Consider the following 14,904-nt stretch of genomic DNA (forward strand, 5'->3'; position numbering starts at 1 on the left):
CCCTTTGTCCCTGGGGGCTCCATGGGCCTCTCTGAATGCCAAAGTGTCTCTGTGCACGTGGGTGAGTGCCTGTCTGTATGAATGTGTGTGTAGATGTGCATCTGTGCCAGGGCACGCGTATCTTTGCATCTGAGTATTGTGTAAGCATGTGCGTGCACGTGTGCACATAGGAACACATGCTTCTTGGCATATGTGCACGTACGAGTGGTGTACCTGTGCATGCATGTGTGTGAGTGTGGATGTGCATGCAGGCATAAGTGTCCATGCACGCATGTGTGACTTGGGTCTGAGCGTGCACGTGTGTGTACATATGTGTGCACATGCAGGTGTAGATTGGGCCCAAAGTGTGCACGTGTGCGCGGATGCATGTGTGTCTGTGCAGACGCAGGCAATGGTGAGACTTGGTTAAAGCATTTCCGGGTTTCTGATGCTTCTCAGCAGGGCGAGGGCTTGTAGAGGCCTGACTGGCCCGTGGGCGTTCCTAATGCCAGGGCAGAAGACTATCTCTGGCTCCTTTCTCAGCAGATTACAAGTTGCCTTTGGTATTTGCTATGGTACAGAAACCTTAGGGAATTTTCTCCCTTCTCTGCCTTCTGTAGGGTCAGATGATATGTAGGAGTGAGGAGGAGCAGACATAGTGTCCTCACTCATGTTCCAACCTGGGGCTTTGTGGTCAGGCCTATGAAGATTTTTCTGTAGTGTTCCAGCATCTTGGCAAGGCTGCCTAATTGGATCCAGTGCGTTCCGTGTGGAGTTTAAGCCGTGTTTCCAGGATGGCTGTGAGATGCCCTGTTCCCATGCACCACATGAGTGGGTTCCCATGTAGTCCCGGGGCCTGTGCATGGGTTTGGATCATCTGGTTTCCCTAGCACCTTATTACCTGGCCCATGGGATATGCTGCAGCTGGTCTGTGTGGTTCCGTGATCCACACTTTTCTTCCTTCACAAAGATGTCCTTTTTAAAATGACAGGGAAAGCATATTTGAGAAGTCAGGAAAAGGCAAATAAAAGTGCTTAATTGAAATTCATCTCTGTGAAGGATTTATCTCCCAGCCCCTTTTAACCAGCACGGCTACCATTGAACAACTTCCTCTGCTTTTTTCTTAGTTTTGTCCCTCCCATGCCCATTTTCTCTCCCTGCTCCAGCAAAGGCGTGTCTTTCAACTGTGGAAAAGCCACCAATGAAGCAGTACTCTAAAGCTTACCAACACATTCAGTTGGTGAAATTATCTTATAATAAGCCTAACTGTAAGCCAGAACTTTTTAACTCCAGGAAATGTAAAGTGACGGGACATGTGAAATCTGTGAATTGCTCATCCTGACCTTTTTGGCTGTAGTTTCTGTTTTTATGTTCTTCCCTAAATAATTTCCTCCTTGTTCTTTAAATTCTTGATTGTCCCTGAGGCCTCTTCTTCTTCTGTCCACTTAAATCTCCCATATATATGCATATATATATATATATGTATGTATATATATATATATATATACATATACACACACACACAAACACATATACACACACACTCCTGGTTTAGTTGACAAATAATTGAATACACTCAGGTGAGTGTGATATGAAATCAGCTGGATGTTATATATTTCACACCTTCACTTTTAGATAATCTTTTTGTAAAATGAAGCCTATCTTCCCTGATCCCTAATGGCTCGCCAATGTCGGTTCTGCATTTGGGGTATGCATTGATGATGACACACGGCCGAATCATTCTGGAGCTGAGCTCTTCAAACAATAGCTGGGGGATTTTGCAGCGTGTCAAGCTGGACAGAAGTTTGGGCTTTCTTTCTTTCTCTTTCTTTCTTTCTTTCTTTCTTTCAATAATTCTAACTGATTATAGTTGACGTAATATTATATTCATCTCAACGGTTTTATTTCTCCTAACTCTCCATCCCCTTGCTTCTTCCTTACCCCTTCCACCCTCCCACGGCCCAGGGACTCTTGAGTCATCTCGTAGCATCCCGGAGAGCCCCATGGAAGTGACCTCCCCACCCCCACCGCCCTGGGGCCAACGTCAGGGAAACTGGCAGTGATGTGTTTGGGGATTTCAAGGTTGCACGTAGGCAGACTTTTTGCTCGGAAATGATATGATAGATGATGCTTGGGTTTTTAACTGCTGCCGAGTCTCTTAAGCTAGTCATGCCACGGTTCAGCCACAGGGGGACCGTCGAGACTTTTATGGGCATGCTTGAGGCTGATCATCATTTTAACCTAATGAAATAGTTTGTAAGTTCCAAAAACGAACTTCAATTAAGTTTTGGAAAATGAAAACATTTTCATAAATGAAATATTGCCTATATATAGTAGTGGTGGTTACTATTTATAGAGTTTTTTCCCACCGGCCGGTGCCTTCCGCCGCCAGGCCCACCTGTAGAGTTTTTCCTATCAGGCGGCACGCATCGTGTGTGTGCCACACACAGGTATAAACACCAAAATAGAAAAAGTTGCTTCATCCTTGCACGAGAAAATAATTATTTGCCCATGATACAGATGCAGACACCGTGACCCTGAGAGTTTAAATAACGCGATGCCCGTATGGTTAGCGGTTGAACTCCTGTGGCCTGACTCTTCTGGAATCCATGAACTAGCTGAGGCCCGTGCCATATGATTCGACCCCCTCTTCTGCTTGAGAGGTTTCCGCGACCCCCCCACAGAGTAAAAAGGAAATCACAGTGCCACCTTGGCCTCTACTTGTCGCTGTCTCCGGCGACTGTGTACCCTTTCTCTCGATGTCACACGTGCCCTCAGAGGTGCACCTTGCCGGCCTGGAGCTTATGAGATCAGTGTGAAGGTTGTGCAGATTCCCCTGGCAAGACTCTGGCCCGGGGGGGGGGGGGGGGGGTCGGGTCAGTCCTCTTCATGGCCTGGGTTCTGCTCAGCACTCTTGGGGCAGGGCGAGTGGGGAAGGAACCACCCCCAGGACGGGGGTATGGCAAGCCTCAGAATCAGCCACACGCTGAATCCCGTCCTTTCACGGCTTTGTCTCAGAGCTGAAAGAGCCCTGTTTTGCTCATACAAACAGAGAGTGGAATGCTGGTTGCCAGGGGCTGGGGGTGGGGAGATGTTGGTCAGAGGGTATAAACTTTTAGTTCTAAGATGAATAAGCTCCGGAGATTTAATGCACAGCACGGTGACTATAGTTAACAGTAGCATATTGTGTACTTGAAATGTTCTATCTCGCCAAAAAAAGGGAAAAAAAAAGGTAATTATATGAAGTGATGGATGTGTTAATTAATGTGATAACACATGGTAATAATTTCACAGGGTGTATGTGTATCGAATCATCACGTTGTAAGTATTAAGTACGTACAATTTATTTCTACATTATACCTCAATGAAAAAACTTTAAAACTTAAATGTAAAAGCATGTAAAGGAAAAAAAAAAGCAAAATAAATAAATAAATAAATAAATAAATAAATAAATAAATAAAGGCTCTGTTATGGAAGGTGTCTCCAGATGAGAGACACCTGTCCAATTCACAGTGAAATATTTTAGATGTCTCTAAGACCCTTTGACAATCTGACTAGCCTTTAAGAATGATGTTGAAACCAAAGAACTATCATTAAAAGGTGTTATTTATGAAATATAAGGAGTAGGAGATTTTAGGAAATGTTTGAAAAATAACGGACCGTCGTAAGTTAATTTTCTTGTGAACTCAGCATGCTCTTCATATTATTTAGTATGTGTTTTTCTCTCTTTTTAATTACAGCTTGGGCTGACGATAGCCATCCGCTACAGTCACAGGTAAAGCTAAATTTTTTTTTTTTTCCTCTTGAGGAATACCCTTCCTGGTTTATAGCTTTCGGTTTGATCGAATCTGTGGGTTTTCAAGCTAAATTTTGGTGGCTTCTCTGCCTATGGTATCAGTTCACAGCAATTAGAATTATTCCATTTGCTTCATTGATGAGGGCCGCTGGCTATTGGGAAGAATAGAGCTTTTACATAAAGGTCGTGGTAGGTAGCACATTTCTTTTAAAACAAAAAATGGACGGCTCTAGGGCAGGGACACAAGTGATTTCTGGGTAGTCTAGGGATAAGCACAGAAATCAGGGATGTCCCGCATGAATGGTGAGGCTGGGCAAACAGAAAGCTGAGTGAAGGCTTGTTAGTGAAGCCCCTGTCCCCTCCCTGCCCCCCTGCCTTGTCTTAGGTATATCTGAGAATGGCTAAAAGTGCCATTTTTGGTCTTGCTTCATGATTTCTGCCTGTTTCTCAAGTGCATCATATTTATGAAAAATGTTGGTTTCTTATGCTAGTATCCAAGTACATGCATCCCCTGGCATGCATCAGAATGTATTAAGATGTTCATTAAAGGGGCGCCTGGGTGGCTCAGTCGGTTGAGCGTCCGACTTCAGCTTAGGTCACGATCTCACCGACCATGAGTTCGAGCCCCGCGTCGGGCTCTGGGCTGATGGCTCGGAGCCTGGAGCCTGCTTCCGATTCTGTGTCTCCCTCTCTCTCTGCCCCTCCCCCGTTCATGCTCTCTGTCTCAAAAATAAATAAATGTTAAAAAAAAAAAAAAAGATGTTCATTAAAGATCCAGTCTCAATGGAAGAGTAATAAGCAATGTCCCTCCTGCCCGTACACAACCTGTGCTCACAGCCTCCCCCAAGTGCCACCCGCTGGTCAGCTCAGGACATCTGGCCAGCTCTCCACAAACAAACCATAGTTACTGCAAAGGAGATCGCCTTCTAAATACGCTTGTCACAGGTTGTATGCGCTTGCTTACGGTTAACTGTGGCTCGATCGACCCGGTGGGCAGTCACAGAAGCCTGAAAAGCTGCTGGTGCACTGTGTGGGGTAGAGCAGGAAGAAGGCAGAACTGGGCTAGAACCACTTGGAACTAGGAATGAGTGTGTGGGAGGAAAGTGTTTCTGTTGGACATTTCTGGATACTCTTGAAGAAAGCTGCTCCAGAGATGCTCATGATTGCTTTTCGGTGTGTGTGAGGGAAGGTGGGGAATTTTGCCCATCCTTCCTTCCTTCCTTTTTTTTTTCTTTTTTCTTTTTTTTTTTTTTTTAACAAATGCTTATTTATTTTTGAGAGAGAGAGAGAGAGAGTGCAAGTGGTAGTGTGAGCGGGGGAGGGGCAGAGAGAGAGGGAGACAGAGGATCCGAAGCAGGTTCTGTGCCGAGAACAGAGAGCCGGATGTGGGTCTCGAACTCACGGACAGCGAGATCATGACCTGAGTCAAAATCGGATGCTTAACCGACTGAGCCACCCCAGTGCCCCTGCCCTTTCCGTTCTTTTCCTTTGGTGGAACTTTCCTCATATTCGAGTCCTGCTTATCAAGACTGTTTTCTGCATGAGAGCTAAAGGGGCCTCCCTAAGAAAGCCAACGTCTTGCTCTAGTCCGGAGAACAAACATGTGCTTGTTCCCGCCACGGTAAGGGTTACTCTGTGGCTCTGTGGAGAGTTCTAACTTGTGCAGAAACTCAGATTCTTCCGGAACTGGACAAAACTTTCTTTTTAATACTTTGTGAGGCTGAGGGACTTTTGCCAACTATCAACCTTTTCGAATCAGGGAATTGCGTAAGGATAGCAGAGCAGGGGAGACCGGATGGAGGTCCCAGGTGGATGGTGTCTTTGGCCCCGTGCTTATTATGGGTCCCAGGCCTGTGTCGTGGAAAAGATTCCTGCCCGGCCTGCCTGGGGCCAGGGCAGGCCCCTGGCATCCTTCTGTACGGTTACCAACACCAAACAGAAGGTGGAGACTGTTGTCTGAGCTGAACATCTTCTTCATTTGGAAAGGGAAAATGTCTTCTTACCCTTGACTGGGTAGCGATTTAGATACACCTACTTTTCTGTGGAATTGGTGGCCGTGGGCGCTCTCTGGAAGGAAGCGCTTGGCTTGGATTAGGAATGACTCCTCCCTTTGGCTCCCCCTTCCCTAAAGCAGCCCAGTCTGGCTGAAGAAGTGTGGTTAGTAGACAGTGGCTATGAAGCTGAATAGAGACGTGGGCACCCTGAGTCATGGTCCTATAGGAGGTCCTACAGGATAGGCATTCCACTGTGGAGAAGGGGAAAAATGAAGTTGGGGCAGTTAAGCAGAGCCCATTTTAGAGAGGAGGGAGCTTTGGAATTACTCATCTGGGGGCCACGTTTATGGAAACCCCATGCCTATGGCTGCCTGAGGCCGCTGAGCTACCAGTGATCATGCTGGCAATATTCTGTGGGACAGGGGTTTGGAAGGACAGGGAAGATGGCCTGACTCTGCTTCACAGGGTCTGGGGCCTGCTCTGGAAGACTCAGGGAGGAGGACAGAGACATCTGAAGGCTCATTCACTTCTGTGTCTAGTCGGTGATGCTGGCCGATGGCCAGAGATCTCTGTTCCTCTCCGCACGCGGGTCCGTGTGGTCTCCACATGGGCTTGTTTGGGCTTCCTCACGGTATGGTAGTCGGCCCTCTCTGATTGAGTGTCCTGGAAAGGGAGAGCCAGGTAGAAGCTGTCTCCTTTCTGTGATCCAGCCTGGGAAGTCATAGAGCATCACTTCCACCTTACTCTGTTGGAGCAGACACAACCCCCCGTTGGCGTTCAGAGGGGGGAAGCAGAGACCCCGCCCCACAGTGGAAGGAGTGCTGGCCACATTGTAACAAGGACATGAGAGGTGGGGAAATCTTCATGAGGCCATTTTGGGAAAATGCTGTCTGCTGCAGAGCCCAGCTGAATGACAGGGTGCTTATTTAAAGCCGTTGTAAAAGGAAATTTAAGACACCGTCCTGGCTATAAGGCATTTACGAGCCAGGGAAACACAAGGGGTATGGGTGAAGAAGACTTAAGGATAGACGCAAATCTTATAGGAGGAGGTAAATCAGTCAAAGGAGGCTTCTTAGAGAAAGCGAATCTTAAACCATCCTCACAGAAGGCAGACTCTGTGGGCTCAGACAGGTGCCCCGCTAACTGATAATGCAGGTCCCTGAGCATACGTACAGGGACAATGTGGAGACTTTTTTTGGCTTGGGTGAGCCTGTGACAGGTGTAAATGCCCTATTCACACATCCCATTCACCCAAGCCTAGATGAGGTTACTGAGGAGCATTTGACCTGTCCATGTACCAACATCTCAGATGTAGTGGAAATGCAGAACGCATTATCAGAGGTTGTATTTTCCAGAAATGATTTCTGAAATATAAGGAATTGTGATGGAAAAGTTCCAGGAAGCACAACAGTGTCTGTAAATCTGTGGTGGGAAAGAAACCATCTTCTGGGAAGCCCCCAGTCTGCAGGAACCAACGACTCTTAAAACTTTTTTTTAATGCTTATTTATTTTGAAGGAGAGAGAGAGAGAGCGTGAGCAGGGGAGGGGCAGAAAGAGAGGGAGACAGAATCCGAAACAGGCTCCAGGCTCTGAGCTGTCAGCACAGAGCCCGGCGGGGGGGCGAGGGCTCGAACTCATGAGCAGTGAGATCATGACCTGAGCCGAAGCCAGGCGCTTAACCGACTGAGCCACCCAGGGGCCCCTGCCAGAACCAATGACTCTTAATAAGGTGTCGTGAAGAGCCGTTTGTGGGTCAGACTGTACCACCTGCCGTCACACCACCTTCTCTGTCCTGTCTCTGGGGTCAGCGGGCACAGGAGGAACTGGCCTGTCCTCTCAGAAGCCTGCATGTCCTTGGATTGCCTGGTGGTAGCTCTTCTGTCCCTCTGCTGCCTGTCACCCACTTCTATCCTCAGAGGAGAGGAAGAAGATGAAACCAGAGGGTGTGGGTTTCTGGTTATGTCTCCTCTTTAAATAAAAATCCTAGTTAATCTAATAAGCTAGCTTATTTAGATTAATTGAAGCTTCAATCCTTTCGTCGATTGCTTTTTTTTTTTTTTATCTTTTTGGTAAAATATACCTAACATAAAATTTACTATTTTAACCCTTAAAGGTTTAAAAATGTACACTTCAGTGAAATTAAGTACATTCACATTCTTGTGCAACTATCACCACACCCATCTCGAGAACTTTTTCATCTTCCCAAACTAAAACTCTATACTCTTTGAACACTAACTGCTCATCCTCCCCTGCCCTGCCTCCAGCCCTTGGTAACCCGCCTTCTGTCACTGAATTTGACTAGTGTAGGAACCTCATATAAGTAGAATCATCATACAGTATTTGTCTTTTATGTCTGGGTTCTTTCACTTAGCAGAATGTCCTCAGGGTTCATCCATGTTGTAGCATGTGTCAGATTTGCTTCCTTTTTAAGGCTGAGTAATATTCCATTTGTGTGTGTGTGTGTGTGTGTGTGTATGTATATATAGACCATTATGTGTGTGTATATGTATATATGTGTATATGTATATATATTACACTATGTGTGTGTGTGTGTGTATGTGTGTGTATACACACACACACTTGCATTTATCTGTCAGTAGACATTCGGGTTGTTTCTGCCTTTGGGCTATTGTTAATGGTGCTGCTATATACACGAGTGTACAAAAATCTCTTTGAAACCTTGCTTTCACATCTTTTGAGTAAATACCCAGAAATGTAATCGCTGGACCGATCCTATGGTGATTGTATTTTTAGGTTTTTTTGGAGGAATCGCCATGCTGTTCTTCTGTCGATTATGTTTTAAAGTAGGAGTGTATCCTACATCTATATAGTTCTGGGTCTACTTCAAACGCTCACGGTTGTTTACCCAGGACCCAGATTCTGGAATTGAGAGCTTCCCGGGTCCTCTTTGTGTGCATCAGGAGACTTTTGGAAGCAAGGTTTGGGACTTGAGGCTCTAATCACCAGGTCTGTTTCCCAAATTCTGACAGGAGGGTCAGGGCCAAGAGCAATGGTGCTAGGCTCCTGTGATAGACGGGGGTGGGACAAAGGGAAGGGAGGAGGCGATTGTGGTTCCAGACGGCAGCAGTCGGGAGGATGGGTTCACTTAGGAGTGGGTTGGACACGAGTGTGCAGAGGAGAGGAGGAATCACTAAATCCCGTGAACCTGGTGGGCAGGCTGTGCCTCTCAGGCTGCCACAGACACCCGGGGCAGCCTGGAGCAGGGGGGCCCTTGTGTGGTAAAAGAGGGGCGTAACCCGAGGGACGCCTGGTTTTGTTTTCGTGCATCTGCGTTTTGGCTTCGGCCATCAGATCTCCCTCGTTACGATGAACAGTGTTAGAACATCCTTTCCCCCGATTTCCACACTAACACACGCACACCCCACCTGCTCCCACTCCTGCCCTCAGACATGCTGGTTCAGGCTCCAGCCCTTGCTAGACCAGTAATTCCACGCCCGGTTGTATGGTATAGGAGAGTGTGTGGGTGTGGGTATGTGTATGTGTGTGTGAGACGTCATGTGGGGTCAGGCGCTGAGGGGTCAGGAAGTGGAGAATGACACAGTCATATTCTTCTGATGGTATAGATATACCAAGCAAGGAAGCACATCTACTGTGACCGAGGTGTGCATTTATCAACAGGTCCTGTACACATCTCATGTATTATCGTAGTGTTTTAATTTATTTTTGTAAAGTCAAGTCATTTTCACAGAGTGGAAAATTGTCTCTTGATGTTCATTCCCCACTGCTTGGCTTGAGGTTTTCGAGTGGAATCCACACAGTGGTGACAGCTGGGTAACCCCCAGAAGTGCCCTTTGCAGATAACAGCTCTCGGGGCCCCACCACCCACGCAGTGGGGAAATTGTTCCCCACTGTGTGGGTGTTTTGTTTTTTTCTTTTTCTATAAGTTTGAAAGAGAGTTTAGACGTTCTTCCCGTCTGTCACGGTGCAGCAGCCCGGAGAAGCCTGCTCCCTCCTGCCAGGAGCTCCTGGGCGAAGACGAAGTGGCTTCGAAGTGAGCATGTCACCTTTGGCTCTCGCTTCTCTGATACGACAGACAGGCCATGTAAACCAACAGCGCGGCATTTTTGCACGTGGCGCTTAGGTCCATGTTTCTAAGAATAGCCCATGGAAGCAGGGTGGGAGAGCATGAACTAGCTCCCAACGGAATTTTGTTTTGTTTCTGTTGGTTATCTTTATTTAATAAATCAGGAAGGAAGCAAAATTTCCACTGGGCTCTGTTATAGTTAAATGGAAGTTTACAGAGGTTTGACTTTTAGATGAAGCCTAAAGATGTCTCTTTCCCACAACGGACTCTTTCTATCAGTTTCTAATAGGCCTTAACAAAGGCCAAATTTGGTGCCCTGTTCGGGCCTGTGCCCTAACCCTAATTTTGGAGTTACAGGTACCGACCCCTTAAAAGGCTGTCCCCTGAGGGCTGACGAGGGGATGGGAGCACTGGGGAGCTTGTGCGTGTTCAGTCCCAGAGAAGTTGACAGTTTGACAGTCCCTGTGTTGGACTTTGGAGGGCATGGCCTTACACCGAAAATGCAGACCCCATGATTAAATGTCATTCTGAGGCCCCCTTTGAGCGTTTGCTTTGAATGAGCCAGAGGGCCTAGCAAGCAGTTGAAGCGGTCATGTACTTCTGTGTTCTGATTTAGATTAGAAGTGGAGTTTGAAGTTCATAGATGAATCAGAACGCTTATTGAATGGACAGGCTGCATCAATGAACAAATGAAATTGTCATCTTGAAATACAAAGGGAGGAAAAGACAAGAAACAGGGCCATCAGGCCTGTTGGACTTTGATTTCAAGTGTTGGCAAATACCTAGCATCTCCCATTTGGAGCTGGTTTGATCTTGTGGAGACAGCTGGGAGACACTGTTGTTCTCCAAATTTTGTAAAAATAAACAAAGATGCCTTTCTGCCCTTTTTTCCCCTTCCAGGGAATAGTTGTTTCTGTCACTGGGGCTTTCTGGCCGACGGCTCCATCTGTCTCTTTTTCAGACTTCACAGTGAGGCCCTGACCAGATTTATCCACGGGGTTGCCAAGAAGTTTTTTCAACCCCAATGGCATAATCTTAAAAGCAAAGCCATCTTGTGGAAGGTTGCGTTTTTAAGATAACCTTCACACAAAATGTTGCCCCTGAAAAGCAGAATGTGAATACTCACACTGTGTCTGGATTCCATGTTCTTACTCGGTGAGGTCCTTCAAGGCCACATGTATGTTTTTGGCTTCTTACAGCAGAGCTCGGCCTGGGGCTGTGGATGTGCCTGGAGAGTGGCGGATGCTTTTCAGGGTCCGGGGGCGTCGGGGATAGACAGATGTGTCTTCCTGTGCCTCTCCCATCCCCTTCAATCCCTTGTCTGGTTTTCATTTGGCGGCCTTGTTCTCCAAAGAGATTCTGGTCCAGACTCTCGGCCATTTCCCCAGTCACACCTGCTCATCACATGTCTGTTGCCACACCCACAGGGTGATCTCTGGGGGGATAGTTTGCCTGCCAGTAAGAGGATCTTTCTCAAATACAGATCTGATTATGCCCTTCCCACTCAAAAGCTTCCATGGGCTTCCATGCTCAGGGAACAGATTTCTGACCCCAGACTTCATCTCCAACCCTCTCTCCTCAAAATTTGCAGTTCTGAGCTTCCTGCTTGTTCTATTCCTTGCTCTTACTATTTCCTTTTGAGGAATTAACTTCCGTCTTCTCTTCTGCGTTAGTGAACTCCTACTCATCCTCTGATGGCCCCTAGGATGGAAAAGATGTCACCTCATTTTCAAAAAATTGTCAAGCAGTCATGCTCCTTTCTGGTGTTAGGGCTCAGGGCTGACCTCAATTTCGTGCCTTTCTTTTCCTTTCTATATCAGGGAGCAGGTTGGAGAGGCAGACTGCATTCCTGGCCCCCCTCACCCGTGCCCTTCCACATCAGAACCTGTGAACCCCACAACCCAGCCCTTAGAGCCAAGGCCATTTGGCAAAGCTATTCTCTGTGGGTGAGTTTGGAAGGAACCGGTCAGTCTTTCTTTTTATGGCATCTCTGAGGGATGACCACTCCTTTACTTTCAAAAGGAGAAGACACCTAACTTAAATTGATCCAGAGATTTGACAAAACCCCAATTAAAACATGGAAACATAAATATAAAGACTTTGCATAATGGTAAGCCAATTCGAAAAATGACAAGCTAATTAAAAATGCATATATAAAGGCAAAAAACCTAGATTAGCCTAAAGTAAAATCTAAAAGTGACAACTTTACAGAAGAAAACATAGCTTCAGATCTTTGTGGCCTTGGGCAAGGCAAAGACTACTTCGGACACAAAGAACATAAACTGTGAAAGGAAAAGTTGGTAAAATGGATTTTATCAAAATTAAAAACATCTGCTCTGTGAAAACCACTGCCTAGAAACTAAAAGACAAGCCACAAACCAGGAGAAAATATTTTCAAAACACATATCTGATAAAGGACTCGTATCCAGAATATGTGCAGAACTCTTACAGCCCTTTAACAAGACGGCAGTTTGATAAGTGGGCAAAAATTCCTGAACTGATACTTTACCAAAGAAGAGACGCAAATGGGAGGGCAGAAGAGAAAGAAAGGAGATGGCAATAAACACATGAAGGGATGCTCGACCTTGTTAGTCATCAAGGAAATGCAAATTAAGACCACAGTGAGATACCATTACGCACAGATCAGAATGGCTTAAACACCCCCCCCAAAAGGTCCCCCCCCAAACAACAAAACACAAACCCACAAAATCCTGACAACACAGCATGAAGATGTGGAGTAACTGTAGCTCTTTTACGTTGTTGGTGGGAAAGCGAAATAGTGTGGCCACTTTGGAAGATACTTTGGTAGTTTCTTATCATGTTAAACACTGCCTTCCCATATGACCCGGCGCCTCCACTCCCAGGTAGTACTGACACAGGAGAAATGAAAACATTTGCCCATGCAAAGACTTCATGCAAATGTCTGTAGCTGCCCTGCGCGTAATAGCCGGAAAGTGGAAACGATAAGTGGATAAACGGACTGTGGCCCATCTGCACAGTGAAATATTACTCAGCAGTAAAAAGGTATCATGTTGCGTGAAAGAAGCCAGACTTCAGAGTGCATATGCTGTGTGATTCCATTTGTGGGACATTCTAGAAAAGGGAGCACTATGGGGAAGGAAGTGGGTGGGGGGGGGGTTAACTAGAACGTGACATGAAGAGTTTGGGGGGGGGGGCAGCGATAGACGTATTCCAAATCTTGATTGTGAGGGTTACATGTTTTTTGCCCAAACTTGTAGAACTGTAACACCTGAAACAGGTGAATTTTACTATAATTGAATTACACCTCAGTGAACTTGAATTAAAGAGAGCTGACATTGGGGAAAGCCCTGGCCACTCTGGTGCGAGACTACCTTGTCTGAGGCCACGTGAACAGTCCTGTGTCCAGGGGCGCCTGGGTGGCTCAGTCAGTTAAGTGTCTGACTCTTGATTTCAGCTCACGTCATGATCTTGCGGTTTGTGGCATGGAGCCCTGCGTCGCGATTCTCTCTCTCTCTGCCCCTTACCCCTTCTCTCTCAAAATAAATAAATAAACATTAAAAAAAAAAAAAAAGTAGCCCGGTGTCCAAGTGCTTCTGGGTGTGGAATTATGTTGTGTTTCGGATGCCTGGAATGAGGTACCCATTTCTTTGTTTTGCTCACTTGATTGTTTTCAGTGAAGGTGAGTTGTGAGATGTGTAACTAACACATGTGTGAAGTTTAACTCACGGGTCTTTCTGAGGCTTTCCATGGAAACCAGTTGACAGGTGCGGCCAGAACTTTTGTCAGCTGGAGTTTTCAGATGGAAAGGTGCTCGAGCCAGGCCCTCTTAGTGGGCAGTTCAGCCTGAGGCAATTGGGTTTGACCTTATTCTTCACTCACTAGGCTGCTGCCCCTGTGGGGGGCACTGGAGGGGCTGCGGGGGCGCTGGATGACACGCCAGGCTCCACTTGCTCCCCTCCGTGGAGCAGAGGTCCCCAGTGCAGGTGCCTGAGGTCATGTTCCAGGAGGCACTGCTCATCTCATCCATCTGGAAAACTCATCGGCTGGCTGGTCCCTCCCCGGAGACCCAGGGAATGGGGTGCAGCTGTTTCCAGATCTCAGCAGTGAGAGAGAGTAGTGAGAAAGCGGCTCTGCGCTCCACCCCCTGGCTTCTGAGGCGAATGTGGCAGGTGTCACCCCAACTCCCACTCGGTTGACTGCCACTGGGCACTGGGCAGGGGGCAGGGCCCCAGGCCCCCAGTGAACAGGCTGCACAGTGCGCCGGGGCAAAGCGCAGACAGAGAAACCAGCCCGGATGAAGATCACCAGCACACTCCTTGTTGTGCTGGAGGGAGTTGCCATTCTGCCGGGGCCCGGAGGCCAGCCCACAGACCATGGTCTAGCCCGGAGTCTATGACAGCCAAGCTGAGTGGGGGAAGTGCAGGGTCCTTCTCTACAATCCCTTGACTGGTGCCATAATGCCCTAGTCCAGAGGGTCACCTACAGTGAACATGCAATTGGCCTTCACCCATTTTATGGGAGGAGAGTTTACTAAGGCCCTGGTTGTGTTGTCGTTAAGTGGGAGAGGACAGAGGGGTTCTCTGATCGGCCTGACGTGTGTGTGTGGGGGGGCCTGGTTCACAGGCTGATTGTCTAAGGCTTTACTTGCAAGCTTGGCTTAAGGTTCTACATCTCTTCCTGAGGAGTGTTTCTCAAGTTTTAACGTACAGTTAACTTGGCAAGATGTAATCTTTAGGCTCTGTGAAGCTAGCCACAGAAAGTTCTAGATTTACTTCCTTCCAGTCACCAGGGTGTCGCATTGGTAGGTAATTTTTCCTGTATGAATGACATTTTGGCCTCTTACGTGGCTCAAACCATCTCTGCGTCAGGAACTTTCGATACACAGAGGACTGGGCCTGCGGAGGACCTGAGGGGTCTCCTGAAGGGGGCAGCACATATACCACCTGCTGCGGGTCCAATGGGAAAGGAATCACGCGAGGCAGCTTTTTAAACTTTTTCCTGAGGTGTCTTATCACTTAGCTTTTGCTTCCTGCTGGGGTCGGTAGAGCCTCGAGTGCCATATAGAGAAGGAAATATGTAAATTCACACTCCCGAGTCTTTGGTAAGGT

At 47.2% G+C, this 14,904-nt stretch overlaps 1 protein-coding gene across 1 annotated transcript in view; it reads left to right on the forward strand.

The window, feature by feature from the left end:
• ACOXL (acyl-CoA oxidase like) overlaps positions 1–14,904 on the forward strand; it is a 338,638-nt gene that overhangs the window by 86,933 nt on the left and 236,801 nt on the right. The window contains 1 exon segment of the mRNA XM_078444739.2: positions 3,720–3,754. Coding sequence (XP_078300865.2) covers positions 3,720–3,754 — 35 coding nt within the window.

Source organism: Panthera onca, chromosome A3, assembly GCF_046562875.1.
Source record: "Panthera onca isolate mPanOnc1 chromosome A3, mPanOnc1 haplotype 2, whole genome shotgun sequence".
NCBI lineage: Eukaryota > Metazoa > Chordata > Mammalia > Carnivora > Felidae > Panthera > Panthera onca.